The sequence below is a fragment of the Arachis hypogaea genome, chromosome 6 (genome assembly GCF_003086295.3).
Source record: "Arachis hypogaea cultivar Tifrunner chromosome 6, arahy.Tifrunner.gnm2.J5K5, whole genome shotgun sequence".
Classification (NCBI taxonomy): domain Eukaryota; kingdom Viridiplantae; phylum Streptophyta; class Magnoliopsida; order Fabales; family Fabaceae; genus Arachis; species Arachis hypogaea.
The window spans coordinates 75,463,189-75,482,470 of record NC_092041.1 but is presented as its reverse complement, the minus strand read 5'-3'; the positions used below and the strand labels follow the sequence as shown (position 1 = coordinate 75,482,470).

General features: G+C 35.0%; 1 protein-coding gene across 1 annotated transcript; it reads right to left on the bottom strand.

Moving 5' to 3' along the window:
* Nucleotides 1-1,474: 1,474 nt before the first annotated feature.
* LOC140173683 (zinc finger BED domain-containing protein RICESLEEPER 2-like) lies at nucleotides 1,475-3,685 on the bottom strand. The gene is made up of 3 exons (XM_072198196.1): nucleotides 2,066-3,685; nucleotides 1,667-1,985; nucleotides 1,475-1,578 (listed from the first exon to the last, which is right to left on the bottom strand). The coding sequence occupies exons 1-3, from the start codon at nucleotides 3,683-3,685 to the stop codon at nucleotides 1,475-1,477; spliced, it is 2,043 nt and encodes a 680-aa protein (XP_072054297.1).
* Nucleotides 3,686-19,282: the final 15,597 nt, after the last annotated feature.

Sequence of the window (19,282 nt, the reverse complement as noted above, 5' to 3'; positions counted from 1 at the left end):
AATCAAAAAAAGCAAAAATATTTTTCCTGTTGAGACTCTATTCTCATTTTAAGTTTAGTGTCAATTGCATGTTTCTGTTTTTCTTGCATCCATTCATGTGTCTTAGTGATCTTCAAGATGTTCTTGATGATTTCATTACTCTGATCTTTAATTCCTCTTGACCTGAGTGTTTGTGTGTCTCATATGCATTCTCATTAGTGTCAGTAGTATACAAATTGCTAAGTTTGGTGTCTTGCATTCATTATTATTTGATTTTAGTTGCATTTTGATTATTCCTCGCTATTAAAAATCCAAAAATATTTTTAATTTGTGTCTTTTCAAGTCAATAATACCAGGATCCCAAACCTTGCTTTTGCACCCATTTTTGTCTTGATCTGTATTTTTCCAGTCGGGTGGTTTGGAAGTTGTATTCTCACCAAAATGACCAAATATCTTTCGAGACCCAATTAATCAAACTCTGTACCAATCGTTGCTCCTCAAATTGAAGTGTGAAACCTCATTGAATCTTGCATACCAACTCTGAGTGCAAGCTATATCCCTTTTACTCTTAAAGCCGCAAAGAGCTCTAAGTTGGCCATCTATTTCAATTAAACCATATTCAAGTGGAAAAGTAAAGATAAAATCTAAGGATTTTACCCACTTGAATTTTGTATTGGGCGGTAACGGCCTTGGGATAGGTGTTTCCAGTGGTTTTGCAAGCTCTACTCCCTTGTAGTCTTCTGTGAATTCTTCCACTTTTTTGCGAATTTCTTCAACTGCAACCACGTCTTGATCAAAATCTTCGACATCTTCCTCATCACTTGAGTCATATTTGGGAGGTTGAGAAAAGTCTACCTCTGCATTATCTTCATATTCACTTGGGGAAGATTCTTCTGTCTCAAAGAATTCACTTGCGGATGCAAGTTCATTACTAGGAGAACTTGACTTGTGATTATCATCATCAAGGAAACCTGCTTCTTGAGTTGTTTCGTCCAGTTCTTCATAAGATACCTGCTCTGGGGGTAGGGGTGTCAGGCGGGGAAGCCCGCCCTGCCCCGTCGGAAGCCCGCTCTCTGGCGGGCTGGCTCGCCTCGCCTCGCCTATTCTGGCGGTCCCAAAATCCTAGCCCGCCCCGCCTAATGGCGGGATGGCGGGCTGGCGGGCTAAGCCCGCCTAATTAGTTTTTTTTTAATAAGAACATATCTAATATCTTTTATTTAAATCAATATAAATTGGACTAAGCCCGCCTAATTAATTTTTTTTATAAGAACATATCTAATATATTCAATTTAAATCAATATAAATACAAATATTAAATATAAATAGTCTTCAAAGTATATAAATAGTCTTCAAAGTAAATAAACATAATCCAATTATCCAAAATACTCAAGTCATAGTTATAAATAGTCCCATAGACAAAATAAATATATAATCCAAAGTCCAAAAACATAATTATAAATAGTCTTCAAAGCAAATTAAACTTAATTCAATACACTTAATTTTCATCTTCATCTTCATATAAGTCAATAACATCATTGGAACCAACTCCTGAAGAATAGCCTTCTCCTTTTGCAATATCTTCCTGATCTTTATCTTCCTCTAGAAAAAAGTAAATAAATATATTAGCAAAATAGTACATAATAATGTTCAAAATCACTCAAGTATGTATGTCATAAATATAATATACCAAAATCATCATATTCACGTATCCAATTTCTGGTGCAAATCACCGCTTCAACATTATCTGACAACAAACGACTTCTATACTTATTCAAAACATGAGAACCCATACTAAATGCAGATTCTGAAGCCACGGTAGTAATAGGAATGCTCAACAAATCTCGTGCCATTAGTGATATTGTTGGAAAACGATGATGATTGTCTTTCCACCATTGCAAAACATCAATGATTGCATCATTGCAAAATAATGTTGCCTCACTCAAATAAATATCCAGTTGGTTCTTTCCACTTTTCACTTCAGCTTCTTGATTACAGGACATCAAATCCTTTGCATTACAAACAATATATGAATCAAAAAGCATGAAAAATAAAAAATACATATAATCAAGTAGATAAAAATACTTACACCAACAATTTTAATAAGCTGAGTTCCAATTGCAGAAGATGTTGCTTGAGAAAAATTACTTGAAGGTTGGGAAGAACTCTCTACAGTTGTAGAGGAATTTTGGTCATAAACCTCAAAAAGCTTGTATAACTTACTCTTCACATGCTCCACTTTGTCTTTAGCACTAATAGGATCAATCTCATTATAGCAATGAACTAAAGTGTTGAGTTTAAATCTAGGATCAAGAACTGCCCCAAATGCAAGAACAACACTGTATTCTTCCCAATATTTCTTGAACTTAATCATCATTTTTTCTCCCATGTTCCTTATAAGCACTTCATCATTCTTCAAACTATTCATTAAAATCAGCTGGATTTGCCAAACTTGTAAAAAATACAAGTTGGATGTTGGGTAAGAAGTTCCAGACATCAACTTGGTAGTTTCGTAAAATGGTAACAAGAAATCACATATCTTTTCAGTTCTTCTCCACTCATCTGATGAAGGACAATACTCTCTAAACCCAGCTTCTTTTACTTTATACAATTCAAAAGCTTTCTTATAAGGAATAGCACTTGCAAGCATTGCATAAAGTGAATTCCACCTAGTAGGAACATCTAAACATAATGCAGTCGTATACTCAAGTCCCTCAATATCTTCAAAACATTCTTTAAACTTAACCATTCTACTTTCAGATTTTCTCAGAAACTTAATACCCTCTCTAATCTTACACACTGCATCACCACATATTTTCATTTCATCTTGGACAATAAGATTTAAAATATGAGCAGAGCAACGAACATGAAAGAATTCACCACCACACAACAATGAACCATGCACATCCAAAGTACTTTTCAAGTGTTTAACACAAGTATCATTAGAAGAAGGATTATCCAAAGTAATGGAAAAAATCTTTTTATCAACTTTCCACTCAGTCAAAAGCGTAAAGATTTTAAAAGACAATTCATATCCTGTGTGAGGAGGAGGCATATGACAAAAATTGAGAATTTTACTCTGTAATTTCCAGTTCTCATCAACAAAATGTGCAGTCAAACATATAAACCCCTCATTGGTACTTGAAGTCCAAAGATCAGATGTTAAGCAAATTCTATTTGGAATGGAAACTAAAATTTTTTTAAGTTTCGCAGCTTCTCTCTTGTGGACTTTTACTATGTCAGCCTTAACCGTATTCCTAGAAGGAAGTTTCAAAGTTGGACTAATATATTTCACCCAATTTCTAAATCTCCTATCATCAACCATATTAAAAGGCTTATCCCCAGCAACTACATACCCAGCAAACATATCTCTAGCCACTCCTAAATCAATCTTAAGTGAACCCATTTTAAGTTGCAATTCTGCTATAGTCTGACCAATATCTTCATGCTTAATTTGAGTACAACTATCAAGATGACGTTTTATAGTAGAAGTGCCATATCGCTTACCTCCAGCTTTAAACACTTTCTTGCATCCTTTACACTCAGCACGTTCTACTCCATCCTTATCTGGACCGAGCTTTTTGAAAAAATTCCAAACATCAGAGGTTGCTTGTCTCAGCCTTTTCGAACTAGGTGCATCAATCTCGACCGGAGCAGCCTCAGAACCAACTCCAGTAGTAACAAGATTACTCACAGTTTCAGAATTCATATTTCCTGAAATAAAAGTAAATTCTGTTTAAAGATCAACAGTTTCAGAATTCATATTTCAGAATTCAAGTATTTAACCAACAATCATTAAAAATACCTACTAATAATATTATAACAAGTTTAATAAATTTTAATTATACCCCTAAAAATAGTTATATTAGAACATCTCTTTATATAATCAACTTTCAAATAACAAGAGTTACACTCTTAAAATATTTTAATTTTTTTTTATACAAAGCCATGCATGTCTCATACAATATATGAAGGACATCCTAATTTTTTAAGACTAAATATCTTGTAATACAAAGTAACTGCGACAACAATTTGACAAATATAATTTTCCATTTCACAATATATGAACTATTTATGGCAAATATCTTGTAATACACTCTGTTGCATTTGCTTCTAAGTTTTGATGGTTGATTAAAAGTAAAGGAGAAAATAGTAAGATACAAGAGGCAAAGCTAAAAGAAAGAAAAGGAACATGATGCAAGTTAAATGAAATCAAATCAAAGGTGAAACAACAAACGAGCACTACTTAATTATACAACATATATATGGCAAATATCCAAATAATTTACATATCAAGTATACTTTTAATTTACTGCTAATAGTTCACACTTGACAAGCTACTTAATAATTAATATTAATTACCACTGGCATACATGCAAGTATACATACAAGTAGAAACGAACACTGTCTTAGAAAGCATCTAATACATCTATCATAATCATATCATGATGGAGTTGAACTCAAAACCACTCATAAACACCCTTTTTTGTACATAATAAATAACAACACCATGCACTTTCACTTAGCAACGCCAACACACACTGTAAATTACAATCATCAAGTATATCATATATCAACTTGTGTTAATAATTTGAAAACAGAGCAAATGTTAGAGTTGTGGAGAGTGGAGACCTTGAAGGATCAGAGCACAAAACAGCCCAAAACACAAGACCCAGAGCGTGGAGCAGCCGTGACAGAGAACGAGACTAGCAGAGTCAGAGGACAGGTCACGACTCACAAGACCCAGGAGCCAGGACCGAGACCAGTAGGCAGCAGCGACGACGGCCAGACGGAGCAGCAGCAGTGGCTATAACTCAGTAGGCCACGACGACCGAAGATCGACGGTGAGGAACTGACTCCGACTCAGCGATCGTCAGGGGTGAGGATGGAACTCTGAAGTTCGAGCTGAGGTCGATGGACAATGGAAGTGAGAGACTGAGAGTGATGGTGAGGAGCTGAGGATGACCGAGTGAGGAACTGAGGAACTGACGGTGAGGAACTGAGGAACTGAGACTGAGGAACCGAGTGAGAGGCTGAGAGCCGTCGAAGAGACTGGAGACGAGACGACTGAGTGGAACTGAGAGGAGTGAGACGTGAGAGTGAGGCAGCTGCAAATCTGGAATTAGGGATTAGGGAGTGGGGATTCAATTTAGGGTTTCAGGCTTTCAGCCGTTTCGCTGGGTGGGGAATGGGGATTGGGTCGGGTCGGGTGGGTCTGTGTTCATGGGTAATGGGTTAATGGCCTAATGGGTTCAGACAAAAAAAAAAACTTCAGCCCGTCGGGGAAGCCCGCCCCGCCCCGCCAAAGCCCACGGTTTAAACGGTTTGGGTTAGGCAGGCTTTTGTCTTTCGGCGGTCCCAAATTTCCAGCCCAGCCCGCCTTTTTTGGCAGGTTACGCGGGCCGGCCCGGCAGATTAAGGCCCGTTTGCCACCCCTATCTAGGGGGTTGTGCACTCTCCTCCTTAGCATCAATTGCAACGTCCTTGATGGAATTCTCCTCAATTCTAGATTCCCATGGAGGTTCAGCGTCTCCTAAATCTTCAACCAATACTTCTTCTTCTTGGATAATTTGGGCTTCCTCCAATTGTTCCAGTACAACGTCATGCTCCTTACTGTCCACTGGAGTTTCTAATATCTCCTTCATGCTACGTTCTTCATTTAATTGTCCACATGAAGCTATGGGATTTCCTTGTGTGTTCGAACGTCGGGGAGGTAATCGATTTATCGCTTGATTCAATTGGTGAAGGGTTGCATCAAATTTTTCTACTGTTTCCTTGAGACGCTCCCTTGATTCTTGAGGTGATGGATATGGACATGGTACATAGAAAAGTGGTGGTTTTTGGGAGTAATTGGATTGGAATTGGGGTGGATAAGGGTCATACGGTGGTGCATGGTGAAAATAGGCTTGTGAGTGTGGTGGTTCAAAGCTGTGTTGAAAAGGTGGTTCATAGGCATATGATGGGCTTGTTGGTAGCCACAGGGGAGTGCACTATATCTATTGTCTTGACATGCATTCTAGAAGGGTCGTGGTCCATGGTATCTTGGAGGGTGTTGTTGCCTAAAGGGTTGATCAGATCCTCGTGGCTCCATCCATCTCTGATTGTTTTGACCTTGATGCATGTTCCTGTTATAGCTCCCATTTCTTTCAACACTATTAGAACCAAAATCAAAGCGATGGGGGTGAGAAATCATAGTAAATAATAAAAATAAAAAACAAAAGCAAAAATAAATAAACAAGAAAAAGAAAATATTTACAATAACCAATAATAAGGCACACGTTTGCAATTCCCCGGCAACGGCGCCATGTTGACGATCGGTTTTTCTATCGGTAAAGAAATATAAAAATATGATCGCATTGTAAGTATAGTTTCTAAACCAACAGAGAATCCTTTCGTGCAAAAGTTTTTTTTGTCACTTAAGCAAACCCAATAAAAATAAATAACTGAAGTATTCAAACCTCGGGTCGTCTTCTTAAGGAATTGCAGGGAGGTATGTTTTATTATTGGTTATGGAAAACAATATTTTTGGGTTTTTGAAATAAGGAGCAAGTAGTTTGAATAACAAAATAATAATAATAATAATAATAAAATCTCTTGGCAAGATATGAGAATTGGAAATCCTATCCTAGTTATCCTTATCAGGTGTGATGAGAATTGGATTTTACTCCCACTTGGTCAACCTCTAACTCTGAAGGTAAGTCAAGTGGACAAATCAATTTAACACCTAAAGTCCTAGTCAACTCTTAAGGAAAGACTAGAGTTATAGGAATTCAAATCAATCAGCAATTGGAAATTTCAACCACTGCTGAGTTTGATAACTCAAGTGTTACCAATTAATTAACCCAAGCCAAAAGGGAAAAATAAATCATAAATAGAGTAAAACAATCATGAGTCTGAAATACCACAAATTATATTAATTAAGAAAATCCTAACATGAAAAGTTCATAAACTAAATTGAGAAAATAAATAAAAGGAACATTGAACCTGTGATTGAAGAAGATGAAATCCTAATTCCTTTAAGAGGAATCCTAATCCTAAATCCTAAGAGAGATGAGAGAACTTCTCTCTCTAAAAACTACATCTAAATTATGAAAAGTGAATTATGAGTCGTATCCATTGTTTTTTTTATGAATGGATGGATTCCCCATTTTATAGCCTCTAATTTGTGCTTCTAGACTTGGATCTGGGCCAAAAGATGGTTCAGAAATCGCTAGGAGCATTTTTTTGCAATTTCTGCTCGTGGCGTTTGTCACGTGTACGCGTGGGTCATGCGTTCACGTCATCTGGAGTTTTGTTCATCCGCCCGTCCGCGTCAGTCACGCGTCCACGTCAGTTGTGTTTCGCGCTAGTCACGCGTCTGCGTCGTTCACGCGTTTGCGTCGATGCCATTTTACGCAAGGCACACAATCACGTCGTCTATGCATTCGCGTCACTGCCGATTCTTCAAAAACTCCATTTTGTGTGTTCCTTTCATTTTTGCGTGTTTTCTTTCTATCCTCTAAGCCCTTCCTGCCTTATGAAACCTGAAAATACTTAACACACAAATCACGGCATCGAATAATAATAAAGGATAATTAAATTTAATATTTTTAAAGCATAGGAAACATGTTTTCTCATATATCATAAAACAAGAAAGGAATAGTAAAACCATGCAATTTACATGAATAAGTGTGTGAAGACTTGATAAAAACACTCAATTTAAGCACAAGATGAATCATAAAATAGGGGTTTATCAACTGATCAGAACCCGCAGGGGGTGATTTAGGCTGCTTTTGGACCTAGTTTCAAGCCCAGAAACACAGACTAGATGCTGGGGGCAAGCTGAGACTCATCATCAATTCACATTCACTTAGTTTTAGTTTTTAGTTTTGAATCTTAGAGAAAAACACTACTTCTCCTAGGGTTCTTAGATTTTAGTTTTATGCTTTTGGATTGGATATTGAGAGAGCTACTATTACCTTCAATTGGAGTCTTCTTCATTATAGTTTACCTTTCTACTACTCTACTCTTTTATTTTCCATTTAATTTGCTCGTGATCATATATGGATATTGTTAGTTTTGGGATTTATTAATGCAATGAACAATTTTTACAATTACTTCCATTTTCTATTTGATTTTCTTCAATTAATTATTAGCTTCAAAATTTTCTTTTATTAATTTATTTTAATTACCATGTCTCCTATCTACTCCCTTTACATGTTTGTGGAAATGGCAATCATGTTAATGGAGTAGACTCCCAACTTGGCTTTGGAGTTGATTAATAGGAAACCCTTGAGTTGGAATACTCAAGTGATAATATGTAATTCAAAATTTTTGTCAACTGGATTTTCACTAACTCTAATCCTTCCTTGGGAAGTGATTAGGACTTGTGAATTAGAGTTGGTCTTACCTACTTAACTTTCCCCTATTCGTTAGAGGATAACTAAGTAGAAGCAATAACTTTTTATTATTATACTTGGGAAAACCAACAAGGATAGAAATTCCAATTAATCTTTTCCTAGCCAAGACCTTTTATTCCAAATACACAACATCTCTTGTTAATTGCTCCTTGCATTAATTTTCAGTTTTTCACTTTTCCATTTTCAAACATAAAAAATTTCTCAGAAAATTTCTGACCAATAAATTACACTCTTTTGTTAACTCGTTGGGAAACGACCTGGAAATTTTACTCCCAGTTATTTTTCTTAGTTGTGACATCTTTTAAATTGACAGTGGGAATTTCGTCGGTTAGGAGATGTACTCGCAACGCTATTTTTATGAGAATATCTTAACCGGCATTTTTTCACCCGTCAATTAATGGCGCCATTGCTGGGAAATTACAATGGTGTTATGTTATTTGCTATTGTGAATATATTAATATTGTAAATATCTTACTTTTTGGTTATTTCTAGGTCTTGCTAGTAATTAGGAGTTTACCCTTTCTTTGCATCTTTGATATTTTTGTTTTGATTTCCTCTTTTCTATATGAATTCTCGTCCTTGTGGTTTTGGATATGGTTATGACTATGTTATAGGCAATGAAAACTTTAATGATGGTTCACATTATGGAAGAGATGAACTCTTGAGAAGGGAGCCACATCCGTATGAGCAATCATCATGGCAACCTTCTCAACCAAGTTAGTATGATTGCAACTCCTCCTATGATGCATATCATTCCAATGGATATGATGGTTCTTATCATGATTATGCCACTCAACCACCATCATTCCATGCACCATACTCTCAACATAGTCCTCAAACACCATCATTCCAATCCACCTCCTATTACCGTCAATCACCTCCACATAATCCTAATCCATATCTTCCATATGCACACACTTATAACCATTATGAACAAGCACCCATGGAGTCACCACCACTTCAACATCACTACCCTCACAATCCTTCTTTTTCCTCCAACCAAGCCCCTATGGATGATACACTTGGTATTATTCCTCAAGAGCAAGAAGAGCTCCAAACCACACTCACTAGTTTCACCTCCACCCTCCAAGAGCTTACATTCCGTATACCTCTATCTTCTACCAAAAACCAAAATACCTTCCAACCTCCGAGCTTTGATGACCTCCTTTCCAACCACATGATGAATTCTCCTTTCCATCACAACCCTCCATGGAAGAATATCCATGTCCATCAATCCAAAAGCAATATGATCCTACTTATGTTAGAAAAGTGGAACAAGAGCCAAAGGATCATCTCAAGGAAGCAATGGATCGGCTTCAAGCAACCATCCATCAAAAGTTGGACTCATGGGATTCATACCACAAGCAAAACATGTCCACGAATAATTATGGAGAATCAACTGAAGAGAGGAGTATGAGGGAGATTTCAGAGGCTCATCTTAAGAACAAGGAAATCACTACAAGAATTTGATAAATTAGCGACGAATTTTTGCGAGAAATATGTTTTGTCACTAATCCGTCACTAACTTGCGAGGAATTAGTGACGCACTAACGACAAAATTAATGAGTGGTCACAAAATACCCGAACCTGAGAAAAGCAACTGATTAGCGAGAGATTTACGAGTAAGTTTGTTTCTCGTAGATTGACTTTTATGGCTAAAAAAAAGCGGGAAAAATTTTCTCAATTTGTCACAAATTAATTAGCGAGTGACAATGTTCTAGCAAATCAGTCACTTAGGGGTACAATCGAATAAAAGTAAAGTAACGAGTGATATTATTGTCACTATTCCGTCGCAAGTGTTTGATATACAATTAGCGAGAAATAATTCACACACTAGTTCGTCGCTAAATAAACTTTGTGCGAAATGGCTAATTAGTGAGGAACAACATTCCTAGCTAATCCGTCACAAAGAATTGAAATGCATTTTGCGATGGATAATTTCCTAGCTAATTTGTCACCAAAGCTTTTATTTTTTAGTGAGCAACTAGTTTCTCCCTAATTTGTCGCATAATATTGTAAAATTCAAAATAAGAGTAGCGACAGAAAACAGTTGTCGCTAACTCGTCGCAACAGATAAATCAGTTAGCGAGGGAACTGTTCCTCGCTAATTAGTCGCTAAAGTGGAAATACGGATATTGAGCGCCTAGGACATAAGTAGTGAGAAATTTGCGACCATTTAACAACTGACGCAGTTCGTTCACTGATTTCAAGTCGCTGATTAGCGGGCGAAATACATTTGTCGCTAAGTTGTCGCAAGTTTAATTTAGCGAGCGACTTGGCAACTGCAATCTTGTCGCAAAGTAAAAGCTATATCCTACCTATTTTGTAGCAAATTACTCGCTAATCTCGTTGGAAATCCGTCGCAGAGTTATAACAAATCCAAAACTGATCGAGAAAATTTTATAAGTAACTGGTCGCAATTGAATAACTAATCAAAAGCTTATTTAGTGAGGAATTAGCGACCGTTTAACAACTGATATACTTTTTCGCTTATTTCATGTTGTTACTAATTTGTCAGAAAAAATATTAGTCCCATGTTGCTACTAATCACTAACCACTATATAAATACATGGAAAATTCATGAAAAAAATCATTAAAAAAAGTAATACAAATTATTTTAATATAAGATCACTGATATTTACATAAATATTTTCGTATTTTTTTTAAAATCTTATCTACCTCATAAAAGATTTTTTAAAATTTAAATTCTTTTTAAAAAAATCAAAATAAAAATATGAAAACAAAAGAAAAAAAAGCAACTTAAAAAACAAAAAAGCATTTAATTTAAAAAATTTAAAACGTACCTATAATAAGAACTTTTTTTATTATTTCAAATAAAAAATTGCGTATAAGCATTATTTCTAATGCTTTAAATCAAAATTTGAAAATTCTATTATCGTTACATGAAAAAACTAAAATGAGCCCTATTATATATACTATATATGAGAATTGATATTGAGAATTTGAGATCTTGTTATACATTGATGCAAGACGTAATCAATACCTATGCATATGAATATATATATATATATATATATATATATATATATATATATATATATAAAATTAAATTTAATAAATAATACTAACAAACTTGATTTACACATATAATCAAACTTTACAAATAACATATTCAAATTTATAATCATAACACACATATACAAATGTACACTTGCTATCATAGTTGTAAAAATCGAATCGGACTGACCGGTTCGATTAGAAAATCGGTGAACCAGACTCTAATTCGATTTGATTTATTCCTTGGACTATTTAAGGAAGAAAACTGGTATGAACCGGTAAGAATTGGATCAAACCGGCAAAAACCGGTGCAAACCAGTCTGCGTGAAAAATTTTTTAAAATGTCTCCGCCGGGTCTCGAACCAAGAACCTTGGAGCAAAAACAACCTCCATTTGCCACTCAACCATTTGCTTCTAACTATTATAGTTAACAAATACTAATTATATAGTATACAAAAATATATAATTTAATTTAATTTTTGTTTTTTCTATTTTTCAAATTAATTATATTTTAATTATATACCATTATTAATATAAATATAAATTTCACTAAAATTCTATCACTAGCTTTTAGTTTTCAAGATTATTGCTGAATTTGTCTTAAATCTCTAAAAAATTTAGGATTTGTTTGATTTGTGTTTTTATTTTTAATATTTTTTGTATTTTGAATTTTGTAAAAAAAAATAGTAAAAATAATAAAATTTTATTTTCTATTTTTACCTGCTATTTTTATTTTTTTCTTCACAAAATCTAAAAAATAAAAATACTAAAAATAAAAATAAAAATCCAAATCAAATGTATCATTAGCAGTAGAAAATAAAAAGGCCAATAGTATTACGTGTATGAGGGTACTCCACCCCTCTCTTTTCCTCTGAAAATTCAAATTGGAGAACCCTAGTGCTAAACCTCCTTTGAACGCAGTCGCAGCAGCCCACCATCCCTCTTCGGTCATCGTCGAACTCTTCTCCTCCAGGGACAGACCGTGGGTGCCACATCGCGCGTGGAAACTTTGTTCGACGGTTCAGCCCTATTTGATTCGTTCCTCCTGTTGTTGCTGTCGTCGAAAGCTCTCCTCTCCTCTCTCTCTCTCTCTCTCTCTCTCTCTCTCTCTCTCTCTCTCTCTCTCTCTCTCTCTCTCTCTCTCTCTCTCTCTCTCTCTCTCTCTCTCTCTTCGCCGGTAGTACCCATTGTAACATCCTGCATTTTTTTAAAATCTAAATATGAATAGATTGTGATTTTATTTTATTAAATTTAAACTTTATCATTTTAGAAATTATTTTATTAGAAATAATGAAATAGATTCGTAGATAACTTCATTTTTAAATCAAATAAGATTCTTAAGTAATTTTATCATAATGGAATATTTTGCATAATTTTAGTGATTGAAAAATAAGTAAGAATTGTATAGTTTAATTTAAGTGATTTCTATTATGAATAAGCTATGACTTATTATTAATTTGAACTCCTTATTTTATAAACTAATCTATTAAGAGTAATCAAATTAGTTTTATTAATATTTGGAGTTAAGATAATTAATACTCTTGTGTAAATTTTTATAATTGGTTATTTGAAATTAAAACTCAGCAATAAAAGTATTATATATTTAATTTAAGAAATTTGTATTATGATTAAATTACGATTAATTTTATTAAATTGAGCTCTTAGAGATTAATTTATTAGAAATGATTAAATTAATTTTTACAAATACTTTGAGTTTAAGTTAACTAACGTGTATGTACTAAGGTGGAGGAGTGACTGAGAGAGAGTCGGACGTGAGGAAGGAGAAGAGAGATTGAGAGAGGGAGACAGAGAGCTCAAGAGCAAGGAAGGGGAGGAAGGCTGCTCCCGTCATCACCGCCAATTCCGCCTAGACTGCCGCCGTCGCCATTGAGGGAGTCACTGCCTCCGAATCCTAACCGTCACTGCTGTCAGAAGAACGAACCTGGAAGGAGAAGGACGAGGTCTGTTCTCGCACTGTCCTGCTCCGCCGCCGCCGCTGCCGTTGATTGGGGTCACACCGTTGCTGTTGCGCCCTGTTTTCTTTGATAGACCACTGTTGAGAGTCTGCCGTCAGAGAAGCATCGTCGGCGTTGCTGCTGTGAACTATTTCAGCTACTACCCTGGTATTGCTCGGTCACCACCGCCTCCTTCGCCTTTGTCTCTGAATTCTGTACCATTCACGACCTATTTTGATTATTGTTATTCTTGCTTGCCGCTTCTGCAGAATGTGAGAAGGGAGAGGAGTTGTGTTCTTTCGCTGTCGTCGTCGTTGTCAAAATCAGGACAAATTTATTGGTAACTCTGTTGTTTCCATTCTTGAATTTGCGCTACTTCCATTTTGTTCCTTAGTCTTTTCTGTTCTAGTAAGGAAAACCTATGTCTCTGTTTAACACTCCTGCTCTGCCTTCTCTGTTTGCTGATGGAACTATCATAGGAGATAGTGTTGATGATAATAAAGAACTGTTAGAGTTGCTGCTGCTACTGCTAGTTTGGTTCGAGTCTGTTGCTGCTACAAACTAAAACAAAAGAGGGGTTTGTTGCGCTTAATTATCGAATTTCGGCTAATCGAGGTAGGGGGTTTAATTTAAACGGTTTTAATTTAAGAATGCCGACAAAGTTTATTGGATAACTGCAAATAGGTATAATAATTGTGAGTGATTGATTGATTATATGAATGTTGAATTGTGGTTGAGATTGTGATTGGAATGATTGAGATTTTGGTTGGAACTTTGATTGAATTCGTTGATTTTGTGAAATTGATCATGCGTGGTTTATGAATTGTTTGATGAGAGATTGTTGTGAATTCTGTATTTTGATGGATTAAATTGAAATTTTTGTTAATTGTTATTAAACTGGTTATATGATTATTGTAATGGACTTAGTTGGTGATTGATTGGAGTTGGGTTTAGAGAATATTTGGAGGAATGAATCTTGAAATGTTGAATTGATTGCTGAGAATCTGAGTTTTGAAATTAAATGGAAACTTTGGAAGTAAATCAGATATTCAACAGTAATCAAAATGATAAGAGAGTAAAAGCTAAGTAAACTAGGATGAAATTCGTTGTTGGAATTTAATTTTAAGAAGTTTGAATTAGCTGGAGAATTAGTTGTGATTTTCAAAGTTAAACTGAAAAATCTGATTTCCTGCATTATCTTTAAATGAAATTGGTAACTTTGAAAAGCTATAACTAATTCTATGATGATCGGAATTGCGTGAGACCAAGTCTGAATTAAGCTTGGGAATATTAGGAGCTGGACTGGGGAATTTAAGACCTTTTTGTTAAGTATATGATTTATGGTGAATTTTTTAGTTATGGTTGTGGAAGCTGATTTTTACTGCAGAATTTTTAGAACAGCAGTAACTTGTTGGCTCTGCTGTGTGTGTTTCGAATTGAATTTTGAAATGGAACCAATTTTAAATGAAACTTTAGTCCTATTATTTTTATGCCGTAAAATTTCAGAACAGTTGGACTTGTAGTTTTAAAGATATGAATTTTTGAAAAATGATGCATTATGCAGTAAAAGCCAGATTCTGTTTTCTTAAATCAGTAACTTTGAGAGTTTATAACTTTGGATTCTGGATAGTTATTGAGATGGAACCAATTGGAGATGAAATTTAACTATGTTTAACATATGTGATTTAAATTTCAGGGCTGTCAATATTTTAATGAGTAAGTTATGGGATTTGGAAGAAGATATGTTCATTAACTTTTAAAACAGAATTCTGTAGAAAATTACTCAACTTCTAAGTTATATAACTCCTTCATTAAAAACGATATTGATCTGGAACCAATTGGAAAAGAAACCTGGATGAGTGAAGTTGAACCACATTAATTTTTAAGGTTATTGGATTTAACTTAGATTTTATATTAAATTTTGAATATCACATGCTGCTGCTGTTTTCTGATTTTAAGACACTGCAGAGCAGTCACGGTTTTGCTTCTATTCCCAAAGCTAGAGTAAGCAAAAAATTATGATTTTTCATTTAATAGAAAGCTTAATCCGAGACGGTATATAAAGTTTGTGCAATTCTGACTTCATTTGATATTTTAAAAATTGATTTTTACACTATTATCAAGTATTTTGAGAATATATTGTTGTGGTACTTGCTGATAAAAGGTTGGTAAAATGTTGAGAAAGAGGAAACCCATATGGGTGACTAAGTTCTATTTTTAGAGGAGGTTATGTTCGAATTTTCATAAAAGTATAAGGTTGTAATTAAAACGAATATTTAAGACTTGTTTAAAGACGATAACTTTGCTGAATCTTTTGAGAAAAGATTATTTGGTTTTTGAGGTTGTTGGCAAAGGCGTGGAAAGAAGGTTAACATCCTCTACTGATTTGGTTGGTTGAACTTGCACAAATTACTACTATAGAGTGATGTTATTGAACCTGTTTTCTGATGCAATCTCTTTTAATGGGAATCAATTGTTTGATTTTTGGTCAGTGTTAAATAGTCAATTATTGTACTCTCGTTTTTCAATGTCTCTTATCAATTATTCAGCTATTTGCTGGCTCCTGCTATTTTCGACTCACCCTGTTCTCTTCTGTTGAGAGAAGCTGAAAATGAATCCTGTTTGTGTTTCTTGGTGAAGTTTCTACTTTAATTTCTCATCTTGCTTTCTTCTATTTGATTATGTTGTTTATCTTGATTAATTTCTTTTGCGTGCAAACAAGAATCACATGATGTTGTGTAGTGTAGTGCAGTGCCTTTGATTTTGACTGTTGTTGGATTCTTTATAATTATGAAAGTTCTTTTCTTTTCTTTTTTGTTGAATTTCTTGCTACTTCTTTGGTGATCATCTTATATGAATCCATTTATGGAATTTTTCATCATGGGTTAGTTTAGCTTATAGTTCTATGACCTCATGTATGGACACAATTTTCCATTTTTCTATTGATTCGTGTTGCTTTTATGTAATCTGTAGAACTGATGAGGTAATCAACACTCAATTGATGGTTTCTCGGTAAATTTTCCAAAAATGGGTCAAACATTTTTCTCCATATTTCAGCTGGAAAAAAAGAGGTTGTTATGGCTTATTGGCATTACATTTGCAGTATGTAAATTAAATTATTAGTTTTATTATAGAATTGTAATTTTTTTAATTATAATTATAGCATGTAAATTTATATAAATCAATAAAAAAATCAATTCTTTTTATACTTTCTTATTTTCTCCCTTCAAAAGCGTGGCTATGTCTCCTATTGGCACGTTTTCGAAGCGTAGCTAACATTAACTCAATTGGCACGTTTCTAAAAAAGCGTGGTGAAAAGATATCACTACACTTTTTGCATATTTGGAATGTTTTAAAAGTATAGCAAAAGCCAAATTTTCTTGTAGTGTGAGATACTTATCGATTTGTTACCAGTTTAAAAGGAATTTGCGATGACATTTTGCGATAGTATTACAACTAATTGACTAAATATTATTTCCTAGCAAATTAGCGACTATTTCATAACTACTTTCTCATTTCGAATAGCTTTGGTTTAGCGACAAAATTCCTACAAATTTGATTAAGGATTAGTTATAAATTTGCTACAAAATGTGACAGATTTGCGATCATATTAGCGGACAACTTGTGATGAGTTAGCTTCGGAAAAATTCCTCTCGAATTAGCGTCAACTAATCATTCCATTTTGTCTACGAAGTTAACTTGCATTTAGCGATGAGTCTGCTGCAGTAAAGTTTGTCGCTAATTAGCGACTACCGTTTAGTCAATTTCTTTTATGGAAGTAGCTTTTACTTTAGTGATGGATTTGCGACTATCTATTCGGTAGCTAAAAAACTTTCCGATGAATTAGCAACGGTTGTGTTTGCCTCACTGATTTGCGACTTGTAATCAGCGAGGAAAGCATTAGTTGCTAGGCGGTAGCTAATCTGTCACAAATTATATTTTGCGTCGAATTAGCGACGATTTTACGACTCTTTTGGTGGAGCTAATCAGCCATATTCTTGTAGTGAATGGAGTGTGTTTTACAACAAGTGGAAGGATGGAGATTGTTGAAGAAGAAGAATTTGAAGAAGATCTATGGGAGGTTGAAAAAGAAGGAAGTTTCATCATTGAATACAACTCTACACTAAGTGACAATGGTGATCTTGTTGAAACTTCTTCCATGAGATTTGAAATCGATGTTGAGGAAGAATGTGCACAACCTCTAATGCATGTTTTGATCAATGAGAAAGAGTTGGAAGAAGTTAGAAAACAAGAGGAAATTGAAGAAAGTTGTCAAAAGATGGAAGTCATCAAGGAGGAGCCAAAGGAAGTGGAGCCTACAATGTTAAGACCAATGGATATCTTCCTTGCTAAGTCACTATCCGAATTACAAGTTGAATGGATAATCATCTTATCTTTCAATTTTCTTGGCCCATATCAATATGCATTGTTAGAAACGGATGGTCAACTTAGAACTCTTTATGGGTTAGAGAGTAAGAAAGAGTTGGATGTTGGTTGACAATTGGAATCAAGGTGCATAAGGGATGGATGTTCAAACTTTGAAATCCAAAAGTGGAGTGAAGCTCAATTCTATGGAATTAGGATGAAGATTAGGAGTTCTAAGGAGAATTCAAGTAGTTTTCCAACTAAGTCACCCAATTGGAAGCATGAAGATCAAGAAGAAACGGGGTTGACAAACAAGGTATGGGACACTGGAATATACATAGATAAGCATCAACTTTGGGGTCTTGGTACTCGCTTGAGATCTCTTGGTAGCTTGACACGCTTAGTTTGGGATCCCGGAGGCTATTGGAAGTGCAAACATTGGTGGGGATTCAAGGAACAGTTCAAGCATAAGCCACCATAGCAAGGATCTCACCAAATATCCAACTTAAGGACAATAAATAAAAGTGCTAGGTGGGAGACACCCCACCATGGTAAACTCTTTTCACTCTCTTGTATATATAATCAATGAATGAATTGAGTTGCCATTGTTAGGTAGTTTTCTTCTTTGCATGCTCTTTTTTAGTGTTTTGGTTGCAAGTTTGTTTGATTAGATTTATGCCTTAAGTTGTAGAATACTTGTTGTTAAATTGTATTTTGCTTAAAGTGTAAGTTTTGTGTGTTTTGTATTTGAAAATTTTTCAAAAACTAAAAAGATTTGTTGTTAAATTTCAAGTTTGATTATTTTAGAATGCTTGTAGATTAGGAGAGTGCCCTGTTTCTGTTTTCATATGTAAAAAAAAAAAAATTGGCAAGCCACGCATAAGCGTGGCCGACGCGTACGCGTCGTATGCCATATTGGAACTCCCGGTCCAAAAACTTGAGAGTTGTGCTGCAGTAGTGTAGGATTTGTGCGAAAAGCACAATCTAGACCCACGCGTATGTATGGGTGACGCTTTCACGTCACCTGGACTTTCTGCGTTCCACGCGTACGCGTGGGCGACGCTTACGCGTTGCTTGTCTCTCCTGCCTTCCAAGCGCACACGTGGGTGACGCTTACGCGTCGCCTGCCGCGCCCTGTTTTCCCCTGTTTCTTCCCTATTTTCTTTTTTTCTTCTTCTCTTCTTTTCTTTCTTCTTTCTTCTTTCTCCTTTCTTCTTCCATATTTCTTCTTCATTCTTTCTATTTCTTTCCTCTTTCTTTCTCCCTTCTCCCACCACCACCAGCAGACACCCATCGGACAACTCCGGCAGCAACAATTTCCTTTTCTTTTTTTCTTTCCTTCATACTCACATTCTCTCATTCTTACTCACATTCTTCTTCCTATTTCCATCTTCTCTTTAAGGTCTCTTCTCTTCCTTTCTTCTACTTTTTCATTCTACTTTTATTTATTGTATTTGACTATTTTATTTATTTTAATTTTGTATTACCTTTGTTATTTTTAATTCCTTTTTCGTCCTTTTCTCTTGCATTTTTATGTTGGTGTTGGAGCTTTATTTGAGTGATTATTTT